This window comes from Pipra filicauda, unplaced genomic scaffold (assembly GCF_003945595.2).
Source record: "Pipra filicauda isolate LSUMZ 115617 unplaced genomic scaffold, ASM394559v2 scaffold45_size4122338_pilon, whole genome shotgun sequence".
NCBI lineage: Eukaryota > Metazoa > Chordata > Aves > Passeriformes > Pipridae > Pipra > Pipra filicauda.
The window spans coordinates 1874252-1896901 of NW_024104598.1; the positions used below are offsets into that span (position 1 = coordinate 1874252).

The following is a 22650-nucleotide window of genomic DNA, read 5'->3' on the forward strand; positions in this document are numbered from 1 at the left end:
AAGACAGTTTTAGTTTCTTCATATATGGTCAGTATTGCACTGGACTGAGAGACAATGCACTAATTATGCTTCATTTATCATCAGTCCTTGCCTTGAAACATTCATTTCTGCAGTATAGAGGTGTCAAATAAGCCCTTTCTGTAAAGAGAGATGGATATAAAACTCCAGTGATAGTGTTACAGGATAATAGAGGTGGATGAGGAGAGGGAAAGGTAAGGAGCTGTAGCATTAGAATCATTCTGTTTTGTTCTCTAGCCCATTTTCTGAAGTACGAGTTTTCTGTTCGGACTTGTTGTTTCCCCTGTGCTCAAGAATGATGCAGTCACTGCTCTCAGAAGAGCTTTTCTGAGTTTAGTAAAAATGTGAAAAACAAAGTAGAAGTGGGAAAGGTGTAGATTGTAGCTAGTGTGTTGAACACCCAGCAGTTCGTATGGCAAAGAGAGCTTCTCCAGCAGGGAGGTTCATGAACTTTGGATGTGAAAGCTGGGGGGAACAAATACAGCATTAGGATCTGAATCTGATAACCAGGGTTTTTACTATATATGTTTTATTTATTGTATGCAAGTTAGTATTTGCATTTTATGTAAATTATTGTGACTTAGTTCAACAGAACACTAATTCTAGAAAGGCTGTAGAATTTGGTTGGAGGGGAGTTGTAATTACAGTGAGCACAAACTATTCATCTTAGTTTTACAGATTATGCTGCATTAAATAGAGTGAAGAATCTCAGCAAACCTAAGTGTGATATCACTCAATTGAGTTTTTGTCTGTCAGACACTAGTCAGTGTGAAAAGAAAGAAAAGAAGAAAGAAAGTTTTTAATCTGAGCTTTAGAATTAAATGAAAACTCTGTACTAGGGCATATTTCAAACACTTCTTTGAAGTTGTGCCTACTTTGTTCAGTATGAATTCCCATAAATACACATTCATTCTATGACATTTCTTCATCATTCAGTATCTGGTAGTTATGAGAAAACGGAGAAACACTGATTTTTTTTTTTTTTATTAATGAAACATGTCCCTCTTTTTCTTCAAGGGCTCATGCAATTTGTGTTGTGTATTTTGTGTTCCATTTTTGAAGTATGAGTCAGGGAAGATACCTAAATATTTTTATTTAACATACTTCATTGGGAGGGTGTGAGTGACTTCTGAAATAAAGATGTTAAGAATGTGTTTAAAGCTAAAATAAATTAGGTATTCCAACATGAACATTTAGAAGTGTTTAGATTGATGCCTCTGTGAGGATACCTTTATGACTTGACTTAGTTATGGTGCACAACTTGCTTCTTTTGGTGGAATAAGTGATAAAAGAATCAATTAGAAGGATTTTTGTTCTGCCATTAGGCAGGACAGTTGGGATAAAGATGAGGTACAGATGACAAAGTCTGGTGTTAGCTTGGCTAAGTAATGCATTGAGTTTTTAAACACTACATTATAAGCAAAGGCAGGATGGCCTAATTTTTATAGATTTTTATTGTCTCAGTAATTTACTTTTATATTCAATACAGATTTTAAATGCTTTCTGTAATTTATTAAAATTTCCTCATCAAATTTGACAAAAGTTTCCATTAGGCTCTGAGATCTGTAGTAAAAACTAAACTTTTTGCAGTCTAGTGTATTGTGAAACTCTTGCTGGAGTTTCATGCTTAGCTTTAAGTCACATCTCAGTTACCACCCTAAAATGGTGATTGTTAGCTAATATTTAATATACTGTGATTAAGTCTGCCTGAACTGGTTTATTTGGATTTGCACGTGTATAAGAAGAAGAGATGCAGACTTCCTCTGATACACACACAAAGAATATGTTTCTGTATGATGTAAACCACTTAAGCTGATAAGAAAATCTTGGATACCTACATCAAACAAAGTAATTCCTAGTTTTGGATGAGTCTAGGTGTTAGTCCATGCTGCTGCATTTGCCAGTGTTTTTGCTAAGAACCTGCATAAGAGTTTGTTGGTGTCATAAAGTGAAATTTTCCCCTGTATATAGTTTAAATCATTTTTATAATTTTGAATTAGCAGATGCATACAAATACTTCATATTTATTTGTCAATTATCACCAAATTAAGTAAAGACACAGTAACATCTTGGGTTTTATTAAATGGAAATCTGCGTGTTTTATTGTGCATACACAAAAAAAACCCCTCCTGTTTTTAGTTGTCATCAAATCATAGGGTAATTCTAGTTGCATCAAGACAGGGTCAGATTTGACTTGAGATCAAGCTCCACTGCAGCCCTGGTTTAATTTTCTTAATATGGCCACATTTAAATAACTGATTCAACAGAAATCTTCGCAAAATCTTAGCCATCTTTGATGTTCGGGTAAAGTAAAATAGCTTATTTTATAAATACTGTTTTTCCCAGCACCACACTCTTACAGAAACTTCATTTCTCTTCTGTGATTCTGTGGTATCATTGACTTATAAATCAAGATGTATACCTGCATTTTATGACTTCCAGGGAGAAGGGGAGGGAAGTGGGGGAAGAGCAGTGTTTCTGAAATTTTGCAGCAAGTGCAGGTTCTAAAAAATGATCAGAATGCTGTAAAGTATTTTGCACTTCATAATTTAGGTTTATTGACACTTTGAGTGAAATTTCCAGTCTTTCTATGATGGATTGTAGAAGTTTAGTTGAGAGTTGACAGTTCATCCATCATATCAGGCTGCCTAACCTTGCAGTAAATGAACAATAAAAGTCCATTATTTATGTTGAGAATTTTTGAGGAGATGCTTTAAGATTGCAATTTGTCCTTTGAAAAATAATATTTAATGTTTTTCTTGTTTGCTTAAGTGTTTTGTTTTCATTTTCTGCACAAAAAGAGAAAGTTGCTTATATTTCCCCACAATTCTATGGTTTTGTACTTGTCTCTTATGATTTCTGCAGGTTTGGTTTTTTTTTTGAAATACAAACATTTTAAAATATTTTTGTTTTATTTACAATAAAATATTCCATGAAAATGGCAATTTGGAAATCCATCCTTGTATGCTTGTATATATCTGGGTTTTTTAAACTCACAACCTAAAGTTCATTTCAAAACAGCTTTTTCTCAGCCATAGAAGTGTGGAAACAGATTTGGTTGTCTTATTCATTGTTGCCATCAACAGCAAAACTAATATCAGACCAGTGTTACCATGAGAAACAGAACTCTGTGGAGTAATCTGTCTTTAAAAACCAAACGAGTGGAAAACTTGGGTGCACATTGATCTGTTAATTGTTCTGGGGATCCTATTGCAGATCAGCATAAGGTAGACATTCTTACATTGAAATGTGTCAGCAGCACAGAATGAATGCAGGGTTGCTGTTCCTGAACTTGTTTTTGCAGCAGCTTTGCACCGATGGGAAGTAATTTAGCAAGTATTCAGAGAAAAGAGTTACGGGCTCTTCTAGTTGGAGTATGTAACATAATGGTTTCAGAGCTGAACTTTGAGCCGACAGCCCTGGAGGCAATAGCCACAGAAGTGTCTGTGGCTTCCTCCCATCAACTTGCGTGCAGGGCTATGGTAATAGGACAGTAAGTTGTAAAAGCTGGCAGGAATCAGAACCATAATGCAGTTTTTTTGCCAGCTCGTTGTCACATTTGCTCTGACTACGACTTGGAACACCTCCAGGATCCCTCAGGCAGGAGAGGCTGCACTTCACATTTCTGTGGCAAAATCACAGAATGGTTTGGGTTGGAAGGGACTCAAAAGGTCATCTTGTTCCAACCCCCCTGCCATGGGCAGGGATGCCACCCACTGGATCAAGTTGCTCAGAGCCCCATCCAACCTGGCCTTGGACACTTCCAGGGATGGGGCATCCACAGCTTCTCTGGGCAACCCGTGCCAGGGCCTCACCACCCTCGCAGTAAGAATTTTTTCCTAGTACCTAATCTAAATCTCTCCTCTTTTAGTTTAAAACCCCCTTGTCCTATCATTACCTGCACATGTAAAAAGATGTTAAATTCCTCTAAAATCTGTCCTTGGTTCTTCCTCAGTAGACAATAGGCTGACTGTTTTCTGGTTGTGAGGACATGAAGCCCAGACGGCGTGATGAGCTTGTGTGAAATAGGAAAACTAAGCAGTTCACAAAACCCAAGAGCATAGCACTGGCACATTGATCTATCTGTCCTCCCACCTATAAATTATTTGAAATTACTCTCATACTTTTGTATGACCAAAAAAAGGACCTATCAGAGTATTAAGTTGTGCTTGTAAGAGATCAGCCTCATGTCTTGCTGTAGGTGCATCTTGAGTGTATTGCAGATGATGCTGCAATGTATCGAGTCATATCCTTAAAAATGCTTAAGGCTCTAAATAGCTTTTTCTTCCAGATGTTCAAGAAATTATCAAGTCTTCAAGAAAAAAAAATCCTAATGAACTTGAAAATATGAAATGATTGAGCAAAAAAAGAGTATTTTAAATATGACCTTCTGTGTGATGCTCAGTCTTTCAAAAGTTATGAGGGGGTTTAGTTATGGCTTTTTTCAGAGCACATATTGTTTCTGTTAATTTTTCCTTTATTCCTGGCATGGTTTGCCACAAAGCAGTCTCTTCCAGCATTAATTTTATTTATCAGTATTAGCTTTCAAAGATTGAAGATTTTCAAAGCATGGAACGGTTGCATGGAATCATTGTATGAAAACATTCCAAAGCACTTTTTTGCAAACTGACTTGATTTCAGTCTTACAAACATAATGGCCAAAAAAAAATTTAATTAGGCTGCAAAAGTGCATTTTGCTGGTAAAGAGCTAAGGTTTGTCACTGCTGATTTTAATGAGACATCTGGCTAATATCAGTCAGTAGATGCTGCTAGAAAAATACTCTATTAATTGTATTCCAAGTTGATCACTGTGTGAGCTTTTGAGATAAAATATAATGGTGATTACCCTCAGTATGGAAATCAATTGACAAACTTTCTCTTTTGTTTGCGAGCATTTCCCCTGTGAGTCCATCGAGGTTGATCTTTCCTAGCTGAATAACAATATCCCCTAAGAGGAAAATGGCAGTATCTCTTCATTGCTCCCAGGAGATGTTGTCAAAGAGCAGGGGATGTGTATAAAAAGTGGGAGGGAGGAAGGGGGTGAAAGAAGGATAATGAACCAGAGGACGTGACTGATGTATTAAAACCTTCAGGAAGGAAATGGAAGTTAAGGTGACTAGAGAAAATTATTCTGACTAAATTCTTCTTAAATGTTAAGATAGTTTCATTTCTTAACATCCAGTCATCCACTTCAGAACCAACAATAAGTATTAACATAGGAGTCTTTGGTTCTCACACTTGGTGAGAAACTGAATTTTTTAAACTAGAAGTTGGAAATCTGGATTTGAGTACCACAGTTAAACACACCTTGAATGCCTGATTTCTGAGTAAAGGAAATACTACTCCACCATGTTACAAAGCAGGATTTCTCCTTCTCATTTATAATCTGTAGCCTCCTCTGCAGTGAGCTCCAGATTATTAATCTTTAAAACACAAAATTATTGGGTTTTAATAGCCAGGGATTTCTTTTCCCTGTGATAAAAACGCAGCAACTCTGCTGCATGGACGACAAACATTCCATCTCCATGCTTGGATAAACTCCATCAAAAGCACATTATCTCCCACTTCTGTGGCCAGCTGTCTAATTGTATTTGTTGTAGCCACTCACTGTTGGAACATGATACTGCTGAAGAGCAAGAATGATAAATTACTCACTGTAGGTGATAGTGATGATGATAATTTTTAATTTCCGTACTCCTAAGTGAATTGGTAAGGTTGCCTTTGAGTTCTCACAAGGAAACAGGCAGTCTCATTTGTTTTGTCCTGTTAAAATGCTGCATGCACAGCCAGCCATTTTCTTTAGGAAAAAAGCCTTCGTGTCAGATATATTTGAATTAAAATTTAGACTCTTTTTCCCATTTCAGCTAAGGGCTCTAAGTGGAAGACTATAAATTATATGTACTAATACTAATTTATTAAATATGTTAAGGCTTTTTGTGACTTTAATATATTTGGTGCATGTTATGTGAATAAATGGGGAGAAAAATAGTCTCGAAATTATTTATCCATGGGGGAAGAAATAGGTTGAAGAGAAGTGAATCTTACTTGGGAGGATGTGCTTAATTTACAGGATTTTCCTGTTTGCATGAACACCTTAGGAACCCTCAGTGATGGATGAAGACCTTAAGCTGCATGAACTCTCCATCAAAATGTGGGTTTGACAAAATCAGGTAGAAGTTAGTGGCTGCTATTTTAATTTCAGGAATCTTTTATTCTTAGTTGAGTGAGCTTTTTGTTGACCTTTCTGGGATGTTGCTTTGCAGTTTCAGTAATGTATTTCTATTTCTAAATGTTTCCTTTGTTCTTTATTACACGTTCTTAGTTGCCTGGGTAAATATATTGACTTTCTTTTGGAGTTGGAGTTTTTGTCCTCATAGCTCAGCTTTTCTCCTGGCAAGTTATTGGAGAACAGGAAGAATAATATTTTGGTAGTGTTTCCTAATATTTAACATCCTTTGAGATTAGAGCATATGTCAGGCTGGAGCTGTAGTTATTTATTACCAGTTTAGAAGTCATTATTTTTGTTTTCCTCTTTCATGGTATTCAAGAGACTGCCACTTGAAAGATTTTTCCAGAGTAGGTTTAAGTTCTCACTGATTAGTTGTTGGTGAAGTTGTAAATGAGCTGTCAAAGGTGGAGCAAAAAGATGAGGGAAGTTACAGTAGGAGAAATAACTGTTGTCATTATACTTAAAAAAAAAAACAAACAACCAAGAAGAAAAAGAAACGAAGTCAGTAGTTGTAAAACATCATCTAGAATTTATGGGGGAGTTATTTGCATGTTCTTTTTCTTTAGTTTGACTTCTTGTAAAAAAAGATTTCACCTTTAATGAAAATCTGGCCAGCCCTATATTTCATTTTAATACACTTGTGTCTGTGATTGCTTCTAGTGTGCCAGTTAAGTGATTTTTGTTTTCATCATATTTTGCTTCATATGATAAATTATACAACAAGAGGGGAGGACTTAATCTTCCTTCAAGCTGTAAACATTGGAAATCTTAGTTTGTAGTATTGCATATTTAATAGATGTTCGTGATTATTATGGCTACTGCAGTTTGTGGTAGCGTTCGAAAGTGAAATGAAAAGAAAATATTTCGAACTTCACTTTTACAGAATTATTTCTCTGAAATGCACTTGAAAATAAAAGATACGTATTGTGCATTTTGGCATAAAACCACCAAGTAATGAATGAAAAAAGAGAAGAAGCTAAGATGTGAGGGAAGATATAAACTCCTTAAAAGAAGATAGTAAGTAATGAAACCCACAATTTTATAGTAGCTTATTATTATCAAGTATTTCAACTTTGATTTGTGTTGGTTTTTAGATTTGTAAGATTTTGTTTTTATTAAATATACAAGACTACTGACTGTAGATAAAATTGCGGAAAACATCATCTGCATGTACTTTACTTCAGACCCTTTTTTCCCTTTTCCCAGTACATTAATGTGGGGTACCAGATCATTTCTGGAGGGGTGCAGTGCTTACGCTAATACACCTTAAAAGTGATAGTGATTGTTTTGTTTTAGGGGTTTTTTGAGTGTATTGAAACAGACTTCTTAGCGCTGCCAGACATTTTAGTTTTGCACAGCTCTTTCAAGGAGAGCACCAAACATGAGCTCAGCTGGTTGGAGTGTGGTGCTGATAATGCCAAGTTTGCAGGTTCCATCCCCGTATGGGCCGTTCACATAAGAGTTGGACTCGATGATCCTCATGGGTCCCTTCCAACTCAGAGTATTCTGTGATTCCTGCTGCTTCATGTAGAAGCAGAAATTCTAATGCTTTATAGAAAGCTTTTTGCAAAACACTGAGAGGACAAATAATAAAGCATTGCACCTTTGTATCCTTCAATACTTTTCCAGAGGCATTAAATCATGGAATTGTGTAGGTTGGAAAAGATCTTTGAGTCCAGCCATTCCCCCAGCACTGCCAAGTCCAGCACTAAACCATGTTCCCAAGTGCCACATTTGCATGACTTTTAAATCCCTCCAGGAATGGTGACTCCACTCCTCCCCTGGGCAGTCTGTTCCAATGCCTGACAGCCCTTTCTGTGAAGGAATTATTCCTAATATCCAATCTAAACCGTCCTCGGCGCAACTTGAGGCTATTTCCTCAAGACTGACTCCCACCTGGCTCCCCCCTCCTGTCAGGGAGTTGTAGAGAGTGAGAAAGTCCTCCCTGAGCCTCCTTTCCTCTCCCCAGCTCCCTCAGCTGCTCCCCATCACACTCGTGCTCCAGACCCTTCCCCAGCTCCATTCCCTTCTCTGGACACACTCCTGCCCCTCAATGTCTGTCTTGCAGTGAAGGGCCCACAACTGTGCACAGGATTTGAGGTACAGCCTCTCCAGTGCTGAGAGCAGAGGGTTGATCACTGCCCTGGTCCTGCTGGATTTAACTTTATTTGCCACTGCTTTTTGGGCTCTGCCCTCCAGCTGCTGTTGTACTCAGTGAAGAATACACTCATCCAAGCCAGGAGCAGCCAATTGCCCCAGTTGCTTTTATTGTTCTGCAGAATCACCTGATAGGTTTTAGGAAGGCCAGGTGTGCTCTTTGTAATGAGTCTGGGGGTACCTGTATAGCTGGCTTGAGATCCCTTAGGCCTGGGGCAGGCCAAATGTGACAGAACAGCTCAAAAGCAGAAAGATCTCAAAACACCAACAGTATAGTTAAAAATTTAAGCATTGCTTAGTGTTTGGATGAGCATAGGAATGTACGTAAGCTACAGAGGACCATATAGAACAATCCCTTTTTTCAAAAGAGCTGGTGAATTTAAAAATGTAGGGTGTCTGTTCAGAAATAAACCTGAACTTACTTCATGAAAATAATCTACAATTTGGATAAATTGAATACCTTTCAAAGGGATGTTACTGGCAGGGAAGCACATGTAATCTAACACATGAAATCTTCCATGTGAAATCAAAAAGAGGAAAAGAAGAAGGTAGTTAATGTAGGCTGGAGTTACTGGGAGGCTTTACCATAGACCTGAGCTTACCCTTATTCCCTCAGTATCTGCAAAGAACTGTGTTTCTGTTGAACTGCAGGTTTAAACTTTTTTAGTTTCTTATATTACAGGGTCAGCCATAGGCTAGGTGCATCAAAGTGGGATATATTTATTCTGTGCTTTTTCACTCTTGTGTTTTCTCAACTGCAGTTGGGTTGTAGAATAGCTGTTACAGGGAATACTAGACAAATTTTGCAAGTGGTCAGTAACTACTGGGTTTGGTGTTAGATTTCTTTAATATGAGGGAAGAGATTGCTATGTGGAGATTAAACATAGTGTTGGTAAGTGATGGCAGGTTGCCTAAAAACATTTGTTAAAAGCAAATTGCGTAGTTGTAACCAATTTCACAAAGAAAGTCATCAAACCAAGTGTTTGGTTCTTTTAGTTGGCTCAAAACCATTTTGAAAATGTATTAATGAAAGATACTCATTAGACTTCTCAATTGCAATATGTGTTCTTACAGTTAGTTTTCAAAACATCATTCAAACTCTCTCCTCTATTTTTTTAACTTAAAATATATAATTTCTGTTTTGCTATGTAGGACTGTGTAGGTTGCCTGTTGACACAACTCACTGGAGTACATGTTTTGATTTTGGGATGCCTCCACTGCCCAGTTTTAACTGACAGAATTTTGGGAAATGCCTGAAGCTGTTCACAGGAGCTTATCCTTAGGAACTTGAGTAATAATATTTTTCTATGTTTTCTTTCTTTTGGCTCAACAATTATTTCACTATTCTATACTGAAGGACATTATCCATTTTAGAACATAACAAAAAGAAATGAATGTATCAGTGTAGAACTCTTGCTCTCTGTAATCCCTGGACCTCTGATTAAGGCGGTCTTTATGATGTAATAATTACTGTTACTACCTCTTGATTAGATACTCAAAGTCAGTGTTTCGGGTTATTTCAGATAGAGAAACTTGTTACTATGAAGTGGTTATTTATCCTAGTCATTTACAGAAGATACAAAGCCTGTTTCCCTGAACACCGGAGGCAGCAGGGAACAGTTTTGCTTGTAACTGAGTTTCTTTGCAACCCGAGCTTGTCCCCAAAAAATAGTAGTGTGGGGAAGTTTTCTCAGGGTAGCATATAGGGTGTTTCTGTTACCTCTTGTTACCAAGTGTATAGATGCTTGGCTGTGGTCTGTCTGCTTGGAGCTTTTAGCTTTTTGTTCCAAGATGTGGCTTGATTGTCTTGTTTTCTCTGGAAACCAGATTTTTTCTCCTCGATGTATTTTTGTTGTCACAACCTTGTTTTCCTTATCTTATCTTAGTGATCTTATCTTAGGTCTTATTTGTAAGCATACCAGCAGTATTGACCTGATGATGGAAAAATATTTTTATGGCTTAGTAGATCTCTGACTAATGTCCAGAAAACATTGTGCATCAATAAAAGTAGTCTGATGGGTCAATAAAACTTTGTCAAAACCTTCTCAATCTTTACTCAAAAAGGCATATTAGAGGCAAGGCTGTAATTCACTTGGGAATGAGATTCTCAGCATTGAGTGATAGGACTTTACTGAAGGACTGGAAGAGTCACTGTTTACACTGTCTGATGCTCATTTGTCATGAAGGTCTGTTGGTGTCTCCATAGTTGTTTTTTTTTTTAACTCTTTGGCCAGGTTAGAATTTGGAACTTACCAGGCTTCTCTGGAGTGCTCTTGGTCTCAAAGCTAACATAGGTACTTTAGCATTGTTTTACTGTTTTAACACATTGTATTCTCCACTGTGTTGGTGAAATCTGTTCTGGGTTTAGACTAGAGAGGAAAAAACCAGAATGGCCTAGCTGTTATTCAGATTATATATGTCATAATGATAAAGCCCTATACCTTAATTTTGTAAGCATATTTGACTTTCTTTTTCCTTCACAATCTATGTGTGAATCTATATGAAGAGCATGCCACAGGACTCATCCTTTTAGCTATTCAGAACAACCAGTTTCCTAATCTTGGAGTAGGAGAGAAATACTGGTGCGGTGAGAGGGAGGTTATAATAGGTGGTTTTCAGTGGGTTTTCATGCCACAGGCTTTCCATCATTGAATTGGTACATATTTTGTTTGAGTGCACTACAGCTGACCTGGGGAGAATCCCTCCCTCCCTTCCATGACAGGGATGCAGGGAGTCCCCAGTTGAGTAACTTTAACACAACTGTGGTTGCAGTTACTCAAAAACTCTATTCTGGGTCATTTCTCCAGGCTGTCATGTAATAGAAAAGCACAGCTGCCTTGGGCCCAGGGTCTGAGGTGCTTTAACCTTTCTCATTTGACAGCAGAAAGCAGATAAAGGTGAGCATGGACAGGATTTCAGGGGTGAAACTGGAGTGGATGCTCTTTTATTAGCATCTTCCAGTTGTTTATTTGAATACGTTGGATTTCTGGGACTCCCACAAGGCTTTTTTTGTCAAAAAAGCAGTCCAGCATTAAAAGACTGTGTAACTAAAATTGTGGGTACACTGCTTTGTATGTGAATATTTTGTATCTCTTGGATATTGGAAGAAATTCTTCCCTCTGAGGGTGGTGAGGCACTGAGGCAGAGAAACTGTGGCTGCTCCATCCCTGGGAGTGTTCAAAGCCATGTTAGGTGGGACTTCGAGCAACCTCGCCTAGTGGAAGGTGTCCCTGCCCATGGCAGGGATTGGAACTGGGTGATTTTTAAGGTCCCTTCCAACCCAGACCATTCTGTGATTTCTTTTCCTCTTCAAACTGGAAATCCCACTGCTGAATTAGGCACTGAAGAGAAAGACTCTTCTTGAGTTTAGGAGTGGGATGGCAGGAGGGACAGAGGAGGAATCCTATGGAGAGTTACAATTAGAAACTATTAGCTATTGGAAAGGCCAGCGGGAAGCATTTATGAATCTTTTTCCTTATCTATGTGTGTAGTAGAGGAAGAAAAATATTCCCTACCTGGTTGTGCTCTGCCTCTGTTCACAGGGAGCTTCTGTGGAAAATACTGTTCAGCTACACAAGGAGTGAATTTGTCGTGCAATTCCCTCATAATGTGTGTGTGTTTACTGAGGGTCCTGGGAGCCCTACAGGGCAAGGACTGAGTTTTATGCTTGTGGGTTTGCACATCGGAAAGGCTGTTTTCTGATGTATGATTCTAGTTGCAGTTAGATGTGTGGGTTATTTTGGAAGCTTACACTAAAATTTGATATGTAGTAAAATGCAGTTACAGTGGGCTGAATATTCTCAAGTAGAGCAAAGGTGTGATGGCAGCTTATTTTTTTTGCCTTGTGCTTTCAAGCATGCTAGAAATCCTAAATATAAGCTTGTTCCTCTTGGTAAATGCTTGGAAAGGAGTAGAAATTCCCATAGAGATATATGATCATAGATTTTTTTTCTTGAGTGTCATTATTATTCCTTTACCGTATTTACGTTTTCCTTTTTTTTTTTTTATAGGCAGTTGCTGGTTACTTTGATATATTTTTTGAGAAGAACTGTCACAACAAGGTATTTGGGGTTATGCATTTTGAAAATGTCTCTGAGAGATGAGGATGGTGTATTTTTTTTCTGCCTCAAGGTGTTTGGCAGAGAATCTGTTTTGCTGTAGCAAAGACTTCATATTCGTGTGTGTTTGGTGAATGATTGATGTGGTGTGATATCAAAAAGGTTGTTCTTAATCAAACTCTTGAACTCTTCCATTGCAGGTCTCGTTTTCCACTGGTCCCCAGTGTACCAAAACACACTGGAAACAGACAGTTTTTCTCCTGGAGAAACCAATTCCTGTAGAAGCAGGTATATTTAAATTCAGTTCTGGTGCAACAATGGTTGTGTTACACTGCTGTTACCATTAAATTTACACCTGAAATACTTTAAAAACTATATAAGTATTAAAAAGAACTAGTAAATAAATATTTCAGCTACTATTGAAGAAATTTTTTTTGTCTCAGCAAAGCACTGAAGGTATCTGTCTGTACAAAAGTAATGTTAAAACCACTCATAAATGTATGCATAAGTATGTAAGTGGGCATATATCTTCTGCTTGTATAGCTCCATACTGTAACTTTGGTGAAAAAACTTCTATATCAAAGCATTTATGAGGCAGAAAAATGTAAGACCAGTACACTGCTATTAATAGTCTCCTAATTTTAACATTGCTAATATTCCAAAGTATCAAATTGGTCAAGTGATTGCACGGTATTTTCCTTAGCAGTCCTGAACTATGCTGTATTTGTCAAATGCATCATGAATATACACATGGCTTGTACCTGCCACTGTGGGATTCCTCTGTAAATTGAAAACAATTTTAAAGAACTCACAGCCATGAACTTGATCCATTTGAAGTATTGAATATGTTAGTTTGGTACACTGTAAATTTTTATGAAATGGTTAGTACTGTAACAAGTTTCACCTGGAATTTGATGCAAGTAAAAAGGTTTTTGTTGTCATTAGGGATAACGTAACATTCAGATAATAAATTGCTGAAGTAAGGTTTTGAAGACTAAAGCAATGCTTGTTAGTGGTTTTAATTAATTCTATTTGGAAAGTCTTAAATGTACATTTTTATACAAGTAGTCAAATATTTTTTGCTTTATAGGCACAAGTATATTCATGACCATCATAGAATAGCAGGTCAAGAATTAAAAGTCTTGGCCTTGTATTCCTATAGAACTTTCTTGCAGACTCTCCATAATCTTTTTATGATCAAAGGAAGTGGCTACATTTTTATGCTGTTATTTTATTTTTGTCCACTTAGTAACTAGATATTTACTCACCACTGTTGAACTTTTACCCAGTGGTGAATTAGTCATCTTTGAGGGCCATTTTTCTTTACAGACTAGCACCAAGGGAGGAACTCAGAATGGGGCTCATTTCTACTGGTTGGTTAATGAACTCATGGTAATACATGGCCCTGACCTGAACAGTTTATAAGTAGATCAGACATACTGGGGGGAAAGCATGCAAAAAGTTATGTGGATGCTGCATAAACACTTGAGGTCAAAAGGCCTGGAGGTGCTATAGAGAAGTATTGACATAGATGGAATATTGTCTCTTTTAGCATACCTAATGATCAATATACAGTGGTGAGAGCAGCATCTGCACTCAATTAAACTGCTTTTACAGTTGCTTCTTCCAGCTGTCAGCCATGGCAACCAGGAGCTTCCTTCCTAAAGGCACTGTGGTCAGTGTTATCTGACAAATCATTTCTGTCTTTCATGCTTCAACTTTATATTCTTAAATAATTTTTATCTGCAATTTCTTTGGCCCTGTCACTTCTAGGGATGCAACTGTGCCTTGGTGCATTTGTACTTGGCTTGTGTTCTCTTCAGATTCTCTTTCTGGACAAGGCTGACTGAGGTCTCCTTTGCTGCTACTCATTAAATTTCAATGTCATAGAGTGCAAAGTGAATTTTTTTTAAGTGCAATGACATTTGTTAAGATATGCATATTACATAGATCCTTTGACATTTACCAAATGTGTGAAATTACTGGGAACTGGTGCCTCAAACTCAGATCTCTAGTCTAGGTGCGGTGACTTTCTGAAGACAACTGCAGAAACAGTGTGCTTTGAAGCAGTGAACACGACCCAGCTGACCTTCAAAATCACTTGTGCTATAACTATTTTCCTTTATTTTTATTAGTTCCTATTTCTTGAAATTATTCCCATAACAAATCTTGTTACAGCTATGTTTCTCTTTCTTTCTACCTGTCCCCTTCTCTTTGTAATTGAGTTCCTCTTTCTCATCCTTTTACCCATTGTCTGGTTTTATATCTTATGTAAAATTAACACTTAAATCTAGGATTTTCTACCTATTGCTTCTAGTGTTAGAGAAGATTCTGAGAGAAAAAAATCTGAAGATTCTTGGTGTAGCTTCCTTTTCTTTTTTAATCCCAGTTTTAATTTCTGTGGGATATTTGGTGTTCACAGATGGCACAAACCCATCAGGGTGGAAGGCACTTCCTGATACAGGAACGTCTTAATTTAGGTGATTTTCTTGGAAAACCATTTCCTCTGACATTGATCCTTCTCCTTCTTGTTCCAAAAATCTCTTTCCCTTAAGACATGTTTGAAGTGCAGATTTCCCTATTTTACTTTTTTATCTTTGTTACCTTGTCAGAATAGTGACTTGAATATTCATCTTGATAATTTGTGGTTAACCATATTTTTTGTTTCTTCAGTCTTTCCATTTTATCAGCTGAACAAACTGTTCAAACTTATTTTGCAGTATACTTAATTTAGATTTATATTTGCACTTCCAGCTGTTTCTTATCTGCCACTTGTTAATGAACCAGCAATGCTTGTTACTATTTTTGCTGTACATTGCATCAGCCTCCACATTGAACTGAGCTCCACTCCAGTTTTGGGGAAACTTTGTCTTCAAATGGACTTTTCTGAATGCAAGTTAATGGAAGACAAAAGTAACTGTATTAAATTAAACTAAATTAAGTAACTGTATTAAATTAAAAACATTTGCATCATTTGAACATTTCAGCTTTACATCCATCCCTCTGCTTACCAGTATTCATCAACCCTCCATATAAATTCTTATGATCAGAAAAATATGTATGGCAACAGGAGAAACAACAAAGAAAATGCACTTGTGACTAAATGTGTTCATAGAATCATTTAGTTTGGAAAAAGTCCTTTAGGACTGAGTTCAGCCATTAACCCAGCACTTCCAGGACCACCACTGAACCATATCATTATCTGCCACATGCAGGTGGCTTGTTCTAATGCCCTTTCCATGAAGGAATTATTCCTAATGTCCAATCTAAACCTCCCTTGGTACAACTTGAGGCCATTTCTTCTTGTCCTGTGGCTTGCTACCTCTGAGGAGGGACCAACTCCCACCTGGCTATAACCTCCTGTCAGGGAGCTGTAGAGAGTGAGAAGGTCCCCCCTGAGCCTCCTTTTCTCCAGGCTGAGTCCCCCCAGCTCCCTCAGCCACCCCTCATCACACTTGTGCTCCAGACCCTTCCCCAGCTCCACTCCCTTCTCTGGACACGCTCCAACTCCTCAGTGTCTTTCCTGTACTGAGGGGCCCAGAACTGAACACAGGATTTGTGGTGTGATTTCATCAGTGAACAGGGAGGTAGTCACTTCCCTAGTCCTCTGGCCACACTATTGCTAATCCAAGCCAGAATGCCAAGCTCTTTTTTTCAATAAATAAATAGAAATAATATGATTTGAATCTTGCAATAATCTGACCAATGTAGCCATGGTGGCATTTGCTTTTAGCATTTTAATAGGTTGTGAAAGAGGAATTTGCTGATATAAAATGTATTTTAAATGTTTTCTTGTTTTGAAAGCATCTTTCAGAAAGGGCAGTGGCTGTTTTTCCCCAGTAAAGAAAAATGGTTCCCTCAGATTTTTAATTCCGAGTAAAACAGTAAGGCTGACTAAAAGTCTCTATCAGATGCTTTATAGCTTTGGGGGCTATGCCTGGAGTGGTTATAAAGCCCCGATTGTGTTTGGATTTGCTCTGTAAAAGAAGTCGAGCTTACAGATATCTGAACCTGTTGGGTATTTAACTGGAAAATGCTCCTTTATGCCCTGGCAAAATTGTTTTGTTCTGCAGTGTGAACCAGCTAATTTTCTCAGCTGTTTGAGGCCAGGTTATTTGTTGTAAAAATAGATCTATTTTCTCAGCCATAAAAAAGACTGAATGTTTTGAGCCATTCTAATGATTAACAGAATCAAGCCAAAGGATGGGTCTTGCAGCTTTGTGTGAGTGGGGGGTTTCCATGTTCTGGAAAGCTGGTTTTCCTCCTCACAGACTGTGATAAGAGACTTGAAACTGAGGTACAATCAAGTAGAACAAAATAGCATCAGCGTGTAGGGTATGTTTTAACTGCTTAGCAACCAGTAAAATTAAAGAAACTGGAGAAAGAAGCCATATATTTTATTGCTGGACAAACTGGGTTTTCTCAGACAAACAGTATTGTGTTGTAGATTCCATACAAGGCTTCTCTTAGCAGCCATTTTAATAGCTTGAACTAAAGAATAGTCTTTATTTGGAAGATTTGAAATTGAGATGCCAAAGCAGTATCTTTTTCTTATTAATGGTCCAAAAACGGTCTTATTAATGGTCTCTTCCTTTTGTTTTTTCTTGAAATATTCCTGCTAAGTAAACAAAAAATTACATCATTTTCATTTGGTTGTCTCAAGAATTTACTAAATAAATAAAATGCTTACAAAAATTATTTTAGAGGGCCCACAGAATTTTTTCAGTGCATTAAGTTAAAACCCAGATCTGTATGCAAGCGAATTCTATTAGCAGTAAAACAGCATATTGTCGGCATTTCATGTTCTTGATATTGCCTTGCAGTGAAAATAAAACCTTGATTTGTTTTTCTGTGGTGCTAAAAGGGGCTAGCACAGCGAAGCTAAGCAGAACTCACATGACTAAGCCCTTCTAAAATCCTTGATTATCTTTAACTCCCCAGTCTCCATAATTGGAAAGCTGTTTGTAAATTTACAAACTCAAAGAATGTTTATTTGTCTACCTAGACAGCATTATTAAAAGTAGGAAGACAACGCTGGCACAATTAATCTGTCTGAATGTTTTGATCCTATACTGAAATACTTCATTATTGTGCATCTCAGTTGGATAATTTGGTTCCTAATTAAGATTTTAGTGTCTGGTTTGCATGTCTACAGCTGCAACATGGTGTCTGTGGAGTGCTGTCACTCGTTTATTTACAAGTGGCACCTCCAAAAATGATACTGGCTTTTAAAATCTCGTAATAGTTAAAACTTGAATTTTGAGGTCACACTAAATCTGGCATGTCATATGCTGTATTTTTTAAAATGATCTTACTGACTTTTCAAAAACATTTCTAAATGTGTGTTTCAGGCACTAAATTGAGAGAATCTCTTCCCATGACTGTTCTGTCTCACTGAAAGATAATAGAAATTCTGTATCTAGACAGGAAAACTTGGATAGACTTCTTGTGCTGTTTTATGTGCCTCCCTTTGCAAGGTCTGCAGCTGCAAGGGGATATGACTCAAGCAGTGACAACAGTCTAGTTTTCTCTGAATTTTGTCACTACCGATAAGAGAGAAAGCTTGGGATGAGGCTATACAGTTTAGGATCTCTACTACAAAAAGCAGTGAATTAAGACTAGTTCTAGGTGAGCGAGTTTGGCCACTGCAGCTGTACATTTTGGAGGACCTGGCCTTCATCATTCCCTGTGGCAACTGTTTCTAGTACCTGAGCTATCTGGGAATCTCAGTCACAGTGCATACACGTTATCCTAGGCAACCATACAAGCCTGTCTTGCCTTACTCAGGCAGTGCAGACTTCTTTGCAGCCTGGTTCAGAGTTTGTCTTGGGGAGTTGGAACATGACAATTTGTTACAAAAACTCTTCTGAGAATATACTCAAAGCATGAACTGAAAAAGCAAAACCTCAGCATAGTTTCAGAAGAGGGTGAACAGTGATATGGAACAGAAAGGAGATGGCAGACAGCTACCTATTTTATGAAAGTAGCCAGCCAGGAAGAAGGATATCACAGATCAGATGGGTAATACCAAAATACTGCTCAGAACAGAAACTGCTCATTGGATCACATTGGGCTGGGGGTTCAGGAGAAGTGGCCAAATGGGAAGGTGGCAGTCTGTGCACAGCTGAAGGTGCCTACAGTTTAAGAAAGCGAATGGGAGGATTAAGGATAAGTTACTGAGTTTAAGAGAAGTGCTCTCGTTCCCCCCACAAACTATTTCAGTTGTTCTTTTTCATAAGATAGATGGGATATGGAAACCACATTCTACCCATCTCTTTGAGAGCAATGCTTTTGAGACTTGCTGTTTTTTCTGTTGCATGCTAGACCTCAGTGTTGCATTAGATAGTGGGTCCAGTTAATCTAAATTGGAAAACTTGATCATGTTTAAATTGTCAGCCTCCAACAAGGACAACCTTATTGTGAAGAGTGGTGTCATATCTTACTGTTTGGTGACCGTGAAGGAATGTGTGACTACCACTAAGTGGTTCTTTAAGGTGTAGGGGATTTGTAAAGGTGCTTTTCACCAGCAGTTCAGTAGTTAAGGTGTTTTTAGCCCAGATCCACTGCACTTTTCTAGCAGCATTCTTTGAAACAGTTCCAGTGAGCTCTTTCATAAAGTTCTTAAATATTAATGGGGTTAAGAATAAAGAATTATTTGAGAGCTGTGTTCTTACTTGTCCCTCTGTTGGCTTCATAAAGCTCTTCCCCAGGAAGAAAAGAAGGAAACCTGAAAGAACTTCATTGCTGGCTACCTTTGGAAACTCTTTCAGTCCTTTCTGTGATCAAAGAGGGAAGAGACACCAAGTTGTATTGAAAGGCAGAGCAGTTCTTCACATTACAAGCTCATTGCCACGGGTCATTTCAAGCTTTAAGTAGGTGTTACGGATATTTATTCAGGGGAGACTGGGTAGAATCTTCGGGTTTGATCAAATCCTTTCTACACTGAAAAAACATGATTTGTTGGGCCTGAGCACTCTTAGTGATGGGGCTTTTGCACTAAGAAGTACCTTGGCTCACAGACTGCAGGCCTACCCTGTATGTGATTGTATTGCACAAACAGAAGTGACCGATGCCATTGCTTACAGTTCTACTGATGTTAATAAACTGATTTGAGTTTGAGCACATGTCCAGGGTGTTCTCTAGAGCCTGTAACCAAATGTGGGTTTTTTGACGGTGAGACAGTATGGACCCAGGGATGTATTTTCTCCTGTAGTAGCAAGCTGATGCAGCATTTCTGCTGAATTCTTCGGCTTTTTCTATTTGGGGACAAATTTCAGGCCTCCCTGAGGGGTAATAAAAATGCAGGAGGAGGATTATAATGGATTCAGTTTTGTCCTAATCAAACTGCAATGGCACTGTGTGGTTTACTTGCATTCAGCTGAGCATGATAAGAGCAAGGTGATGCAGCTGAGTCCCAGTCCCAGCTTCCTCCAGGCAGATCCTAGGACAGCAGAATGGGGGGAAAAACATCCGTCATTTTCTATCTCATGACATTGATTAATTGGTCAGAACTGCCTCTCTGTTACTCGGTTGCACTGCTGTTGTTTGCTTCAGCCCTCAGAAAAGTCTTATTCAGAAAGGCAGATTTAATGTGGTTACCACATAAGGAAAACGGAATAGAATGCTTTGTTTTATTAACTGCCTCTACAAACAGAATCTGAATGTTCTGTTCTATGAAGTCAGCTATAACTTATGGAATTATATTAAAATTTTTGCTTCATTTATAGTGTTGTATTAATGTTTTAAATTGGAAGATTGAATTATGGATTAATTTAAATCATTGAATTTTGGTTCTCAGAGGCTCGTTAGTCTTACTGAATTGTTATCACAGGATATTAAAATAAATAAATCATTTTGTATCAGTTTTGAAAATCTATATGTTCAAACTGGGTTAAAATTCCTACCTCAGATGAAACTATAATGCCTTTTTTTTAACCTTGTCCTTCTGTCTGTCAAATCTCTATTTAAATAATCTGTGAAACCATTTTCAAAATTCTTTGCAAATTGCATTGTGTTATGTCAGTAATTTGACTCCTAATAACAAAGCTGCACAGGAATTATAGTGGAATCTCCAACTAACTGTTAAATAATTAAAAAAAAATTATCAAAGAATATGATTTTTTTCTGATCCTTGGTACCACAGTCATTCTTGTTGATAAGCTTTCCTTGATATTTATGCTGCAGCCTTTGACAAAATATCCTGAACTTATAATGTGGACCGTCTGTCAGTTTACTGTTTGTGGATGTGACTGAGAATTGTGCCAAATGGAGAACTCTCAAATCCTTCCTACATTTGAAATCAGTTTAGTTATGAAATTGCTGTTTGTTTTCATTTTTGCAATAAGCTTTTTAGCAGAACATTAACATTGGCTTTTAAAATCACAGTAGGTAATGAACAGCGGGAAATACTTTGGATTGAATGAGATAGAAAAGTAGTAACAGTAGGTATGGCTGGTGTGAGGGATGAAAATGAATGGGGCAAAGGAAACCTGATGGAAGAATAACACAGAACTACTGCTGTAGGTTGGGATCATGCCCTCCTGTAATATGTTTGGTAGATTCATCTGTTTAGATGTAGTTCTTGTGGGTATAAAATGATCGTTTGAAGAAGCTCAGTAGGGGGCTTCCTAAATGTACAAATTTACATATTTGTGTTTTGTTATATTGTATATGCCTAAATTTGCAAATATACCTTAAATTGAAGGTCTTAATAAGGACTGAAAATAAATTGAGATTATTTTCTTCCCCTTCTGTGTGAAAGCATTTGCTCTGGATGTAACTGAAGGACATACTTATCAGGTGTTATGGTCAAGAGAGCCTGACACTTTGTAAAACAAAACTTGCAATTAATAATGTCTATACTTGAAATGCCATGAAGATTTCTCTTAATATTTTCTGCCAGATAAAAACATTATCCAATTAGAGCTTAAATGAAATGCAGCACAAATGCAAGCCACAAGGCATATACAGCAGAAATAGATTTTGTGGTTACGTGGTTTTCCTCCAAGGTGGTTAATATCGTTTTCCCCAGTCACAAGTGAAATATTTGGCATAGCAGCTCTTTGGGTGGGCCATCTGAGAAGTGAAGCATCCAACAGAACTCGGCACCTCACCAGGTTTAACTGCAGTTAGTTTGACTTGCTTAGGGCTTTGAAAACTTAAAGGAAACCTTTGCAGCCTTTTTAATTCTGATTAATTTGGAACAGCTTCTCATGCAACATGTGCATCTTTGCTGTTACTATGTGTGATTCAGTGCAGTAACCATAATAATTTCCTTTTAACTGTTGCAGGAGAGGCCCTGAGAGGGAAGATCGCAGTCCGCAAAAACAGAAAGGATCCACGGTCCCTCCTCATAACCCTGTCAGTGAAGGACATGCAGCAGACCTACAGCCTCCAGTGAAAATCCTGGGCACATAACTTTGGGAGGTGTTAAAGTCAAATAACTGTTTTTAAATATCCCAGAATGGCAAACTCTTGGATTTGTGTGTGTGTATGCACACATGGGAATATGAAAAATTTGCCTGGAATTGAGAGAGCACTGTTTGGATGCTTTTGCTCTGGGACATGGAGGCTGACAACAAAATTGGATTCTGCTGCTTCCCTTATGTGAGGAAGGCAAGAAAGATGGGTTTGGGTTACATGAGACTACTGGGTGAGAAAAATGAGTGTGAAGTCTTGCTGTGAGGAACAGTAAATATGATCTCTCAATATTGTTTTATTCTTCCACTGGCAAAATCCTTGCATAATATTTTTTTATGAAAGAAGAAGCTAAATCATGTGCCAGTGCACCTCAACAGTATCTGGAAAATCCTAATGGGACTAATTTTGGGATTCCAAAGACCATATTTTTAATACACTTCTGTAATTAAAAAGTTGTACACAGTTACATTTATCTAAATAAATGAACCCAGTATGATATAGAATGCAGTTGCCAGTTTCCTTGTTTTCTGTGTAATTGGAAATTCTCCTGTTTATCCAGTGATGGCTTATTTAGTTGTGCCTACAGTTTTTTCTGTACTAGCCTGTTGAGGCATAGGTGGATGGAAGTATGTATTTTAGCAGCCTTAGGAAAAATACTGCAAACAAAGAGCAATTGCTGAAAGGGTGGATTTGGTTTGGCTTCTTACAGAAACTCTAAACAGTCATGGGTTGACTTTCAAGGGAGGAGGGGTTTCATGAAGATACTCG

General features: G+C 37.8%; 1 protein-coding gene across 4 annotated transcripts in view; it reads left to right on the forward strand.

Moving 5' to 3' along the window:
- PRMT3 (protein arginine methyltransferase 3) overlaps nt 1-22389 on the forward strand; it is a 143303-nt gene extending 120914 nt beyond the window's left edge. For 2 of the 4 annotated variants that reach the window (XM_039386003.1, XM_039386004.1), the window contains 4 exons: nt 9928-10017; nt 12415-12465; nt 12663-12750; nt 21753-22389. In XM_039386003.1, the coding sequence (XP_039241937.1) occupies nt 9928-10017; nt 12415-12465; nt 12663-12750; nt 21753-21862 (339 nt within the window). In that variant the 3' untranslated portion in view covers nt 21863-22389. Of the gene's footprint in view, nt 1-9556; nt 9901-9927; nt 10018-12414; nt 12466-12662; nt 12751-21752 lie in introns of those variants that run through there. The other 2 variants (XM_027732476.2, XM_039386005.1) reach the window with 2 other exon arrangements.
- The last annotated feature ends 261 nt before the right edge of the window (nt 22390-22650 follow it).